Below are 14,860 nucleotides of genomic sequence, written 5' to 3'. Positions count from 1 at the left end.
CGAGATACCATAGTTCTTGTATATTTCTGAAAGGTTGTTAGATAAAAGAATGGGACCAGGACGGGACATGGTAGGAAAGACATGAGAAAGAGGAATGAACATGATGAATATTCTTTGGGAAATAGAAATATCATTCATGGAGGAATTGGGTACTTTCTATAAAATATGACTTCATAAACAAAAGATACTCAAAACCTTAAATGACAGTCACAAATTTTAGGGATCAAATATACAAGGAACAACAAGGGCGGGGGAGGGAGGGAAACGATATTACTCTTAGATATGCAAAAGTTTGTAAGATCTACAAGAAACCGAGAAAAAGAACCTGAACATAGTCCACGTTTTCAAAGATATCTCCACGATGGTAGCGCACAGGTTGGTCCCACTGGCAATGTAAACTATGCTGCTGGTTGACCAGACGGCATATCTGATGATTGCCTGGCACAAGAAAGGAAATTACAACTGATGAGAAAGGTCAGCAATGCCAAGATGATTTTCTTAGTCTACAGCGTTTAGTTTCAGCCCTGTATTCTTCAGAGCATGGCAGAGTAATTACACAGGGGGCATTTATACAGGGGAACACTCACTAATGATTAAATTAAATCATTCTAAAAAAGCCTTGGCTTCTCTACCTATAACACAAAGGGGCTCCACGAGATCATCGCTAAGATACCTTCTGGCTATTACATTGTGTGATTGTAAAAATCTATTGATTACACTGTTTTAAGAGGCTGCTAGCCATCTGTCTGGAGAGATTTTGCTTTATGTACTTCATAATCCTGTTTCAAATTTATATATAAGAGCTCTGGTCGCATTTCAGAACAGATGGAGCACTAAATAATCCCAAGGACTCAACATACTCCTTACACTCAAAATAGCAAAGAAAACTTGTTAGGTGGATCGTAAAATGAACTGTGGATGGTCACAGCTAAGGTTCAAAGGTTAAGAAGCTTTCCAGATCAATATATTTACCAAGAGAGAAAGGTATAATATAAAGGATTTTATTAATTTATTCTTTTGTGTCAAGCTGTCAGATCTGCTCCCTTTAATTAGAAATGAAACATTCTGGTTATAACCAAATCACTGATCTCCTGTCAATCCAAAATCCTTTAGACTGCTGGTTCTACTTTTAGATCACAGACTGTTAAGAGATTTTAACAAGCGCTATATACCCTCTTCCCAGAAAAAAAATTGTGCACATATACAATTGTGCATGTAATTTTGGGGAGGATTTTAGAATTCCCTGAAACTAATCCATTGACCCCAGTTAAGAATTCCTGCTTGAGATAAATTCTAATCTAAAATCTTACTTCTGAAATAAAACTTCTGTTGTTAAGGGAGCAAGAAAGAAAGGCTATTCAGCCTTTTTGCCAGTGTTGACTGAAGAGGGCGGATGCTTTTTTCCTAGGGTGTGTCTGGCTTGTTTTACTTGGTGTAGGGTCCAGTTACAGTGTGTTTTCAGACCAGCAGCAACAGGAAACAAATGGGAGCTTGCTAGAAACACAGAATCTCAGGCCCCACCTCAGATCTACTAAATCATGATCTGCATTTTAACAAGATCCCCAGGAGATTGACATGCATGTTAAAATTGGAGGAGCATCAATGTAGACCACAGAGGGCAAACAACCATTGTTAAGACTAGGATCGAAAAGATTTGACTTTTACTTTAAAATGTGAATTAAAAAAAAAAGCTACAGGGACCAAACCAGCTCCCCAGGCCTGCTGGTATACCCACTATGACGCTTGATTTTAAGATCAAAGGATGTCATAAAGACAACTTTGTACTGCTTTATGGCTACATCCAAGTTATAAAAGTAAAACACACTAGAAGTGTATTTCCTAACCCGTCTGCAATTATTTGGAATCAGTACTTACCTAATTGTGCCTCTTTTGCCATCTGTGTCTCATGGATGATATTTCTTAAGATTTGCTCCTCCTGAATCAGCTTATGCTTTTCTAGGATCTCCTGCTGTCTCAGGTAGTGGTCATGCTGCTTTTGATATTCTTTCAACTCATTCAGTGTTCGCTGGAGGGATCTTAACATTTTTTAATACCAGGGAAAAGTTACAGAACTTCAAAATTGTGAATTTGAAACCCACTTACATGCATTGATTTTCTGGTTCTCAGTAATAATTGCCAGGTTTTTTACTTTTAACATACAATCACTGTAGCACAAGTTCAAGAATAACGGGGCCAGAGAAATACTATTGTTTTAAAACTTGGGGCAAAAAGATGGATGCGAAATTCTTCCCTTAAATACAACTAGCCTGAGAGTAAATGGTGTGTTGAACTAACTTTTCACGTGTCAAAAAAGATACATAACAATCTACCATAAAGCTTTACATATTTAACAATTATATTTCCCTCCACAAAGTTGGTGTTAGTTCCACTAACAGTCCAAGTCTTTCTAGAATCCTTTTTTACCTTTTCCTTTGACTCTGCCTAAAGAGAAGGTTAAAAGCAAGGGCCACAGTACCTTGTTCTCACACTTTAGCTCCTTGGTTTACAGATTTTGGGAAAAACTACAGAAACTGTGCTTTAGAGAGGATTACTTTCTACCACTTGGTGTCAAATCAGCTGCCTGATTATATCTGGTCACAAAAATCTTACTGCTTATTACACTGTGACGTATAGAGATTTAGGAGCTGTACAGATTATATACAAGAGAATCAATTCGATTCTTAAGAGCATGACAGTGGAAGAAGCTCCGCCAGGGAACGTTCTGATCAGGTATAACAGAAGCCAGGTATAAACAAACAAGTTGTCATTCTTTCCTTTTCACTACTGTTATGCTTTAAACAGACTGGAAAATAAGGGCAAATACAGAAGTTTACTGAGTTCCAAATTGCCATTTAATTCTCTAATACTCAAAGCGGTAGACTCAAAACATTAAGACTAATTCTATGAGATGAACAATTCACTTCTGAGTAATGTGAAGGGTCTTAACTGGCCTTATTACTTATGGAATCATTTTTTATTTTATTTTTTTATTAAGTACACTGCAAGGACCAAGCACAATAGAATCCCATTACTGTATAACTTACACAAATCTGATTCAAATGTGGGCCAAATAATGTCTCTCAAACTCACATGACTAATGTAACAATAGCCGAACCCTAGGAGCCTGAGGGGAGAAAGATCAAATATAGCACATGCAAGTGACTTTAATGACAGTGTATTCCATGGAAATAAAAATGGAATCAACAGAATGAGTATCCAGCAGCATTCCCACCTCCATCTGACTTCATAAAAGTAATTAATGGTCAAATTGCAAAGTTCTAAATGACAGCATTTACTGCCAACTTTCTCTAGGTCCTGGAATCCATGCTATTGAAGTGATTCCTCTCCACAATCACTAAACTGTGCTAAACCTCCTGGATTTGGAGAAAAGGGACAGGACTAGCAGCGGTGACGTTTTTCTTAATTCTAATGATCAAATTAACACTGGCAGCACCCTACACAGGTCTAAGCTAAAGTTTTATGGTACCAATGCTACAGTGAAATTTCTCCTCCCAATTACCTATGTTGAGCTTCCAATTTCTGCTCCAGTTTTTGCTGACACAGGACGGCATGCTTCCTCTTTATAGCTTGCTCAAACCCCGGTTTGGCCTGCAAAGCATGGTCGTAACAGAGCACTGAGTGGTTATACTCCCCAAGCATCTGAAGAGACAAAAGCAAACACACACGTACACACGGGGGAGAAAACGTTAGCCACAGCCCATATGCGTCTGTCCAAACCCCCAGTGATTTATGAGATCACACGTATATCTCACTGGACTGTATCTCAGTGAATGTTCTTTTGATCTATGGCCAAATCTCCACCACCAGAAAACATGCTAGAGGATCACTTCGTGGGAAGGTATTAATATCTTAAGAAGGGTACTCTGCAGAAATTGAATATTCCTATCAACTTCATTATTTTTCTTTTTTTGGGTAAGAGGCTGGGACACTTATGATACATTATTGTGTTGAGGTTTTTTTCTTTTTTCCCCCCTCCTAATGATTTCCACCGCTTTCCCTTGTTCAGACCAAAACAGGAATGGAAAAAGGTATTTTTGTAGTGACCGAAAAAAACAGAAAAAAAACAGCAGCTGGTTTGGCTCATGAAAACAGGAAGTTGTATGAAAACAGAAAGTTGTATTTACTGCATATATGTTTCCCAAAGTGTAGTAGCTGGTGAAGAAATCACTGTCGTCCAGAGCGGCGTGGACCACCACGGCGGCATCAGCAGAGAAGTGTGCTCTGTGCAGGACGTTTGCCAAGTTCACCAGGGCAATGTCCTTATTGTGCCTAAAAGAGAAGGGACAGAGCTGTATGTTAGGAAAGAAGCATGTATTCTACAATTACCATTTCCCTGAAAATAAGACCGAGCTGGACAATCAACTCTAATGCATCTTTTGGAGCAAAAATTAATATAAGACCTGGTATATATTATATTATATTAGATTAGATTAGATTAGATTACTAATTATATTATATAAGACCCGGTCTTATATTATAGCAAAATAAGACCGGGTCTTATATTAATTTTTGCTCCAAAAGATGCATTAAAACTGATTGTCCAGCTAGGTCTTACTTTTAGAGAAACACGGTATCTAAAACTACCTGGCAAGGGAAAGTTACACTCAAAGTTACAGAGCTTAGGGAAATAACTTTGAGTGTACTTACAGATGGAGAAAATAATTGAAGAAAATCATGTTTCATTTTTATATAATTGACGGTGCTTGTAGCTATAAATTTTACCACAAAAATAAGGTCTTGCAAATATTTTATGGTTTTAAAATGTATTTAGGGCTTATATTTGTTTCGAGAAAAATTTAATTTATGATAATTTCTCCAGCCAAGGCCCTTGCATTCAAGACTCAAGTGAATCATAGGGCACTTACATGATGTATTTTTTTCCCAATGGAAATCAGATGTATATTATGCTATTATCACTTTGACGTCTTTGTCATTTGTCATTTGTTGTGATGAGATTAATTTCTTTGAACAGGAATGAAGGAGAATGTAAGTACCACACAATGCTTCTTCTTATGTATTATTTCGTTAGCAGTCCTGAGTTATGTGGAAAATCAGAAGGTCCAGAATGGTCGGAAACTTACCTGGAAGAGAAGTGAAGTGCTCGCATGGCACATTCCACTACCTGATACGGTTCATTCTTTATTCTCCAGTAAAATGAAGCCATGTTATACAGTACCCATGAGGAAGAGTTCTAGAGAGTCAACAAATAAAACAACAATCAAACACAATTCAAGGCAGTTTCTTCAACTTAGAATGTTCAAAATGAGCACCTTTACTACTTTTTCTCTTCTGAAATTTAAGATAAGGAAGAGCCAGACTTACTATAGCAGCGATAAAGCAGAGGACAAAGTACAAGGAAACTGCACCTGTCAAAGCCCCTCCTGATCAGCAGCTGAGCGAGGGTAAGTGCACTGAGGTGCGATCCCCACAGTGACCCTGCGACCACTAGCATTCCAAGGGGCAAACAAAGCTGAAAAGCCCACAAAGTAGCCACAACCTGTTGGGCCTGATTTCAGGACTTTAGAAGTCAGGACCTAACCGACTCGGAAATGCCAGGTGCTCTCAAGGTGAAATTCCTGAAATTAACATATTTCAAAGTGTCCTATGTATTTAATATCTGGATGGAGGTACATACATAAGCAAATGACAGGCTTATGCTTATGTGAAAGATTAACCTTTCTCATTATCTCATATGTGTTTAGAATCTCATTCAAACCTTCACATTGCTAAAAACTAAGTCTTGAGTATATAGTAAATAAGTGCATTATTTAGTTAAGTTAAACAAGTTCATATAGGTTTGCTCCTCTTGTGGCCTGGATTTTTTGCCTCGTAACATATACTGAATTTCAACCACATAGAGGTCATCACACTGACCTGGATCACATCAAAAACTCAATGTAAGTTTAAATTCAAACTCAGCATGGAAAAAAAAGTCATCATGTTTAAGATAAACTGGGAAAAACATATGATAGCCAACATTTAATATCTTTACTACATAAGGACCTCATAAAAAAGTCTAAACAGACAAAAACACAGATAATTCAAAAATATGAAACAATGGCGAATAAGCTGGTGAAATGACGTAAAACTTAAAGAAATAGAAGTTAAAAAGATACAAGTTTCCCTTTACAAATTGGTAAAGATGAAAAAGAGTGCCAATACTGGCTACACTGTATATTAACTTCAGATAATAACTGTAGAAATGTTAGGTTAGTACAGTATAGTGTTTCTGGGGGACAATTTGACAACACGTTATGTAAAAGGCCTTAAAAATATGATTATCTTTCGACCCCCACAATTCCACTACAAAAAATTTATCCTAGGACAGTAATTAAGTTTTAACTCTAAAGATGTATAAAAATAAAAATCCAAAAGACTATATTATAAAATAGTAATTATCTATGAGTTTCTTAATTATAATTTTTACTTTCCCTTATATAGACTTTTTAATTTATAATCTGAATTTTTTACAATGACCAATTATTTTCAAAACAGTTATTTTTAAGATTTAAACTAAGTCTAGTTCTGTTAATTAGCCTTATATACTCCATCTTCAAGGAAAGTATATGATTTTTGAGCAATGTAATGAAAGATTTTAGCACTATGTGCAGCTGGTTAAGAAATACTACGGTCTTTCACAAATGACTTAGGACTTGGGATTCAGTCTCCTTTTTGATAACCTTTTGAGAAAGTTTTCCTTCAAATCAACAAATGCTTTCATGTTTATCCCTTATTTTCAGACTTCATACTGTGAATTGGAACAAAAAGATGAATTAAAAATCTACATGAACTACTGAAAACATTAGGATGAGCAGAATACTCTACACATCATACTATATTAGAAGAGAAAAATTAATCTCTAAAGAAAAACCTTTCTGTAAGATTTCTCATAAAGTCTCCCCCAAATCTATAAATGTCCGAATGTCACTGTTAATGACTCCCTCCTCCTTTGGAGCTCTTTTCCCCTTTGCTCTTAGGACACCACATTCTTCCGGACACCCTTTTGGTCTCTTGCTGGCCCTCCCCTCTCGGGGTGACAGCTACTTGTGGGAGGACCCAGGACTCGGTGGCATCTTCTCAAACAAACTGTGCTGTCCTCTAGGTGACCTTATCCAGTCCCATGACTGTAAATACTCCCTACTTAACAATTATTCTCTATTGGTACATCCAGCTCTGACCCCTCCTGGAATTCCAGAATCATACAGGTATTTCAAATTTAATGTGGCCAAAACAGAACTCCATCTTCTCTTCTCCCACCCAATCCTGCCCTTCTTTCATGTTGTTCAAGCCAGAAAACTGAGGAACTATCCTTGATTCCTCTTTTCCCCTCGTTCCCCATATCTAATTCATCAGCTTCTAAACTTCTAAACGTTTCCTGAAATAGTTTGAAGTCCCTCCATTTCCAATACTAACCATTCTAGTCCAAACCATCTTCATCGTTCTCTTGAACTACTGAAGGATATTTTAAATCCTAGGCCAGTTTCCCCTTATTACTCATCAACTTCTGGGAATGCAATGTTTTACATTACCTTCAGAAAAACAAGATGAAGATGGTAACTTAGCTACAAAAATAATCATATATTTACATAAAATGTATAATGTAGTTCAATAAACTGTATGTATATAAAAGTTGCAATTATACATTTTACTTCATACACTGTAATACTGCTTAGAAACTAGCTTACATCATGACACCCCTTAGGCACTGAGAACAGCAAAAGCCGTTTTCTAATTCCCACGTTATCCTGACTGATACATTGAAATTTTTGGGTCCTGTTGCATTATTCCCTATTTCATTTTTTTAAAGTAGATGTTCCCTTCAAAGAAAATTACAAGAAGATTTTATTGCTGGTGGTGCTTCTTTTCCTTGTCTAGAGAATGGTGATAATCTATGCATTATGTGTATATACAGCCAAGACACTAAAATTAACTTTTCTTTCACACTCAAAATATACAATCTAGCCTATAAACTCTGTTGCTTAGATTAGTTTGTAATTTGTTTATTCATAACTTAGTTTAAGTAAAACTTTGCAGCATCCCTTCCTGGTGAAGGGGATGGACTACCAATGTTTCTCCCTAGCTTTGAACTGTACAGTTTACATTAATGTAATCATGATTGAAAATCACTCTCTAGACAAAAATGAGCTAGGCAGGTAATTTCTGAGAGAAAAATATCTTCTGTTCACACAGAGTCTCCTGGCTCTTCAAGTCACGGATGACTTACCTTCTGTAGGCCTTCATGGATGAGGTGCCCTATGTCGTCTATATTCCTTCCTAATCGTTTAGATAAATATGTGAAGACTGGATCTTCTTTAGGTTGTAGGGGTGCAGAAAGATTAACTCTCTCTTGTACACCCTGAAGAGAAGGAAAACATTAAAAAATAGAAAAAGGAGATTAAAAAAGATCACAAGTAATTCGTTATCTCATAGCATTTATTTTCCAGGAATCTCAAGAAATACAAGATATTTGTAAAATTATAAAGCTGTCTGGAAGGAGAGAAGAAAGAAAAAGGTATTTGTAAGCAAGAGACTAAATTTTTTAAAAATGCCAAAAAAAAAAAAAAAGTCCGAAATCTCTACTTACTCGCAAGTGCTGAAAAGCATGTATACTATAGGGAAGTTCTAGAATTTTAGTGCAATCAGGTTGCTCAGGGTCTGGAGGGACAGGCGATTCTGTGTCTATATAATCTTCTGGGCTAAAATCAAGAAACAAGAAGCAATGAATGAATGAATGAATGGTGAAGAAATATCTAATTTTTCCCTAACTGAACCATATTCTCAAAACATCTCAGCTTTATAACCAATATTAGTCAACATTCATACCTTTTTCACATAGCTGTTGTTAGAGTCAAACATTTTGGGAGTTCAACATAAGTCAAGGGTGACCGAGAAAATAGGTTGGTTACAGAATGCTAAGATCAGGGACTTCTTAAAAGCTAATATAACATGGCTAAATTATTTCTAGAACTGTTCAATTTATACTTCTGTTGACAGCCTCTCCACATTTCTACCAGTTGCTGATTTTTAAACACTTTTTTTCAATTTGATTGATGAAAACTATCTAAATGTTTTCATTTGTACTTACTTGATCATTACTGAGAAGTATGTTTTCTACATGTTTGTTAGCCAATTGTATTTCTTTTACTATAACTTGTTCAATTTTCTATGGTAGTATTAAATATTTTTAATTGATTTGTAAGAATTCTGTATGTACTTTGAACTTTCAAATTTCAATAAACTCATCTGTGATTGAAGCTTATTGTCATTAGAGAAATAATTTCTTACTGCTTTGTGAAAGGTTCAGGAAAACGTAATTTTGGGGGGGGTGAAGTGGGAGGGGGAAGGTCATCTCTTCACCTGATGTCTTTGCTCTCCAAAGTTATGTATGTGCCATCATACAGATCCAGGTCCCCCAAGGGCACCTTGGCTTTGATGCAGTCTGGATCCTCTTTATTATGTCTTTGTTCCAGTCCTGTATCTCTGTCCTCGTTCTCTTCTATGTGAATTTTTTGAGCAACTAATTGCTTCTGTTGAGAAGAAAATAAGAACACAATGGATTTTTTCTAATATTTCAGTCTAGATACCCTGTAAGAGAAAAGAGAATTTAATGTATTGAAGAAGTCAGAGAATACTGAGGGAAGACGAGGATTCTGAATACACCCTGTTAATGTAATTGACGTAAATAAGCTTCTCAAAACAGGTGTCCACACACAGAAAGTAACAGAACACAATATTGGCACACTGCTGCTTTCGTAATATGACCTCTGACTACCTACAAAGCTGCATCTGTCAACTTAACTTCCCTGGAACAGAATGGCTCCACAACTAAAACTATTTTACATCGGCTAAACCTAATATTCCAGTCCTTCAAGACATTCAGCATGTTGATACTGCTACCTGGAATAACTTCCCCTAATGCTCTGTGTCCCAGGTGAATTCCTACCACTCGTAATTTTATTTTTTCAAACATACAGAGGAATTACATAAAGATCTTGTTTCTACCACCCATGTCTATCATATAACATTTTGCCATAGTGACTTCAGATTTTTTTTTTTAAAGGAAAATAAAGTAGTCGAAGCCCCTCTTTACTGTTTTGGAAATCCCTCTCTCTTCTCAAAGTTACCACTATCCTGAATTTATTTAAGGTATCATTTCTATGTATATTCTTATAAAATATTACAATATATTACTCTATTCTCTTCTACTATGTATTACTTTGTGTATATGTGTGTGTGTATATATATATATATACACACATATATATATATCTCCAATATCAACATATAGCATTATTTTGTAAGTTAAAATTTTTTTTATATAAATGGTATCATACTGTATGTATCATTCTACAACTTTTTAAAAACATTGTTTTTGAGATTTAGCTACATTGGTCAGTATAACTCTAAATTCTTCATTTTAATGGATGTATAAAAAATGTATTATCCATCTTCTTGTAAACATTTAGGCTGCCTCTCTTAAATTTTTTTTTTCCATTAAAAATGCTACTATATTCTTACAAAAGTCTCCCTGTGCACATGTGTGAAAGTTCCAGCAGGGTAAAAATATGGGGTCATATAAGATGGCACTTTTCAGTTTTATTGAGACACTGCCAATTTGCTCTTCAAAGTGGTTATAACCAGAATTCTACCAACAGATTATGATAATACCCATATCCCCTCAAACTTACCAACATTTGGTTTTGTCACACTTTTTTAATTTATGCCAATCTGATGGGCATGGAATGTTATCTTGTTACAATTACTGGGCGAGACTGTATTACTGCAGCAGACTGTATTGCTATTAATGATTTGGCTGCCCCTCCTTATAAGAGGAACGTACATCACTGTTGTGCTGGACTCAGAGGTGGCCAGTATGACTTGCTTTGGCCAATGGAACGTGACAAGTGCCATTTGATCCTTGCAGAGGGAAGCACTTTTAGAGCCAGTGTATGCTTCACCATGTTCTTTCTTTCCCCTGAGATACTAAGAATGGCACTATTCCAGACAGTGACAAGTTCGTCAGCCTGGGTCCTGGCATAAGGTTCAGAGTGGCCTTATTGTTTTAAGCCATTATCAGGATGTCACTAAGTAATGTTTCCAATCATTTGTTCCAACCCCTCTTTTCCTGCACGCAAACTACAGTGTACTGCCCCTGCTTACTCCAGGCGTGGCCGTGTGACCTGCTTTGGCCAATGAAGTGTGAGTAGAGATGACGTATGTCATTTCTAAGCAGAAACTTTAAACAGGCTTATATTGTTTAGTTGTTTTTCTTTGAGCCTTCACCTTCTTTCATGAGAATAGCACTGAAATTTTGGGGGCTGTTTATTGCCAATATAAATGTTGATTTATTCTGCAACAAAATGTAGACTATCTTAACTAATCAATCACTAATAAAATTGAATATATTTTCAGTATGTTTATGAGATATTTTGTGAATTGATTGCTCAAGTCTGCCCATTTTCCCCAGTAAGTTATTAAAAAATCAAGTTGTAGAAATTTATGAAAAAGAGTACTTCTGTGACTTCATTTGCTATCAGTTATGCGCATTATAAATATCTTCTCCCAGCTTGTAGCTTATCTTTTAATTTTGCTCATGGTGTCATTTGCTAAAGAGAAGCTTTTAATATTGAAATGGTCAACTTTATCAACTGTTTTCTTAATGTTTACACTTTGTGTTATTTAAGGCATGTTTCTTATATGTACCATACAGCTGGTTTGAATAAGAAATCCAATCTGAGTTTCAGTTTTAATCAGTAAGTTTAATCTATTTATTGTGATTGCTGATCTATTTGGATTTATTGCAACCATATTACTTTGGGATTATCATTCTTTTGCTTTGCTGCCTTTTTCCCTTTTCTTGCCTGTCATGTGTGTGATAACACTTTTTACATTCCCTCCCCTCCTCCTGTACCTTCTCTTAATTTGTAGGTTTGAAAACTATAGATTGCATTTCTGTTATTTTAGTGCTTGTGCTTACTGCACGTTTGGTTAAAATTTTCATAGCAAATATTTCAGTATGTTTCTGAAGGTACTCTTTTAAAAAAAATACACCACCATTATTACATCTAAAAAATATTAATTCCTGAATATCAAATATCTAGTCTGTGCTCAAATTCCCAATTGTTTTTTCCCTCTTTTTAAAATACAGTTTGTTTGGATCAAAATCCAGTGAGGTCAGCACACACTTGGTTAATTTGTCTCTTACTTTTTTTTAATCTACTCGTTATTTCTCTAGTTCCTTTTTTTTTTTTTTAAATCCTTTTATTTGTTAAAGAAATTGAGATTTTGTTGATTTTATCTCCTAGGTTCGTTTAACATGTTCCTGTATCCTCCATATTTCCTGACTATTGACAGCAGGATACAGAAGTTCTTAACTTTTTGTGTCATGGACTTCTTTGGCAATCTAATGAAGCCTACGGACTCTTTTTAAGGATAATCTTGTAAAACAAAAATTGAATATTAAAATGACAAAGGAAACCAATTATACTGATTAACAAATTATACTGTGGTTTGACTGGATTCATATTTCTTTTGGCAAGAATACTTAAAATGTGGTAATATCCCTAAATTTTTGATGTTTGCCCATAAATATTTCAACAGGATTTTAATTAATTCAGTTACTTTTACCTTCACCTGAACATGACAAGAGTCTAACACGATCAGTTTAATCACTGATGATGCCTCAACCCAACGCCATATAGTTAATTTCATCTAGTTTTACCTTTTAAAACACAAAAAATAGTTAAATGACTTTAGTAACTTTTTCATCAATATTTTTACTCACCATTATACATTCTATGCAGCTTTCACTGGGTTTACTTTTCTTCTTGCAAAGGTACACCTTTAATTTAATTTAATCTTTTTAAGTGAGAGTCTCTGTTTAGTAAACTCTGTCTTTGTACATCAGAAAACATCTTTGCTTTGCCCTCACTCTTAAACGATGGTTTAAAAAAATATGAAATTATAGTTTGACTGATTTTCCTTTAGTACTTTTGGTTATTCCTCCATTGTCTTCTGATATCTAAGAAGTCTATCCAGCTGTCACTATTTTGTAAATAAGTTGTATTATCTAGTCTCATGGCTTTAAGTCTGTACATCAATGATTGACAAATTTACCAGCCAGACCTTTACCCGAGTCCACATTTGAAGAACCAACACCCTACTCAATGTCCACTTAGATGTCTAACAGGTACGTCAAACTCAACATACCAAAGCCAAACTATCATTGATTTCCATAAATTCCCCAATCCTACACATCCTTTAGTCTTCTCTAGCTCAGCTAATGTCAACTCCATCCTTTCAATCTCTTGGATCAAAAACCCTGGAGTCATCCATCCGTCAGCCCTCTCCATCTCTGTCTGTTTCTCTCTTCCCAACCACTCCATGACCATTTCCTGTGTCTAGCAGTTTTGTGGTTGCTTCCAGGTGCTATCTGGTTCTCCAGTCTAGAAACAGATCTTAAAATTTTGGTTTGGGGTTTCTACCCCAAGGTAATATTCTGCCTTGAAATGGTATTCAGGAAATTGAAGGTGCAATTATTGAACCACTCAATGGTTCAGTTCCTTTTTAGGTCATCAGGTTTTGTTTTGTCTTATTGACTCCTCCCCTGTCCCCACCCCCAACCCCTCGCCCAGCTTTTTTTCATGAACGGAATGGCTCCATCCCAGGCTACAAACAGTAAGCCTAGTTCTCTTCCTTTATTTTGTCTTGCATGGAGTATTATCAGTCCCCTTTACTCCACAGAGCTGAACCAGCAGACATAGCCTGGTTCTGGCCTTGCTGGTCAGCAGGTTTATAGCTTTAGTCACTTTCTCAACTGTTTTTCTGTTCCCATTTTTGGTCCATGGGGATGTTTATGTTGCTTTTAGGCCTGGCTCCATTTGATTTTGATTTTGCATGTTACCTGTCATTAATGTGTATATGAAGCAGAAGGGGCGTACTAAGTATACAGTCATTATACTATCTTAACCAAAAATTGAAGGAGTTAACATTTTTTATTTGCATTTTCACTGACTTGGTGAATGACTTTCCCCCCCTATATATACTCTAATTTAAGTCTCCTTCTCTTTATATTATATCACACTGCCCCCTAAAAAACAGATAGCATTAAACATACACAACGTGCCTATGCATCTGAAAATAAAAACTATTTTCTGTACCATTGCATCTTTTGAACACTGTACTTAAATAAAAACAGATCAAGTTTCCAAGAATGAAGCCCTATATATGTGTGTGTGTATATATATATATATATATATATATATATATATATATTTATTGTCTTATTTCTAGTATCATAAAAATCAACATTTCCAAATACGTAAGTGATGAAACTAGTAGGAACAGGTGAGAGACTATTTAAAAAATGATGAGATTTATAAATACGGTAAAAGTACTACTACGTATGCAGAGCTGGTTAATATGTTCTAAAAGCTCCTCCTTCTTAATTCACAGGAATTAGAAATGTATATAATGATAAATATTTCCATTGATAGATGTACTAGTTTGAATTGATACAAGTGAATTTCGGGATTTTTACATAACTAGAAAATGAATGGCTACCTGGTTTAACAGTTGGTTGCCTCTGGTTCTGCTACAACTTGCTCCCGGTATGTGAAATCAGGCAATTCACTGTCTTTGGGTCTGTTTCCTCGCCTTTAAAATGAGGATGATTGTTATGATTGCTTCTACCTCTCAAGACTGATCCGACTCTTACCATTCTTATTACTCCCAATAATTTTCTAAATTTGATTTTGCAAATTGGTCCACTTTTTTCACAATTTACAGTTTCCTTAAAATTTGGATTCAATTTACTCTGTAACTTTTAAGCAGATTTTAT

The 14,860-nt window shown here is 35.6% G+C and overlaps 1 protein-coding gene across 2 annotated transcripts in view; it reads right to left on the bottom strand.

Annotated features, from left to right (window-relative positions):
• Nucleotides 1-14,860, bottom strand: part of TTC17 (tetratricopeptide repeat domain 17) — a 96,650-nt gene that overhangs the window by 59,816 nt on the left and 21,974 nt on the right. For both annotated transcript variants that reach the window (XM_019746413.3, XM_019746414.3), the window contains exons 3-10: nucleotides 9,379-9,548; nucleotides 8,606-8,717; nucleotides 8,246-8,377; nucleotides 5,103-5,212; nucleotides 4,146-4,290; nucleotides 3,521-3,660; nucleotides 1,876-2,036; nucleotides 326-438 (exon numbers count right to left, since the gene is read on the bottom strand). In XM_019746413.3, the coding sequence (XP_019601972.2) occupies nucleotides 326-438; nucleotides 1,876-2,036; nucleotides 3,521-3,660; nucleotides 4,146-4,290; nucleotides 5,103-5,212; nucleotides 8,246-8,377; nucleotides 8,606-8,717; nucleotides 9,379-9,548 (1,083 nt within the window). The remainder of the gene's footprint in view (nucleotides 1-325; nucleotides 439-1,875; nucleotides 2,037-3,520; nucleotides 3,661-4,145; nucleotides 4,291-5,102; nucleotides 5,213-8,245; nucleotides 8,378-8,605; nucleotides 8,718-9,378; nucleotides 9,549-14,860) is intronic.

Source organism: Rhinolophus sinicus, chromosome 14 (assembly GCF_057876585.1).
Source record: "Rhinolophus sinicus isolate RSI-liver-muscle chromosome 14, RSI-T2T, whole genome shotgun sequence".
Lineage (NCBI taxonomy): Eukaryota > Metazoa > Chordata > Mammalia > Chiroptera > Rhinolophidae > Rhinolophus > Rhinolophus sinicus.
This window is presented reverse-complemented; position numbering and strand designations above follow the sequence as displayed.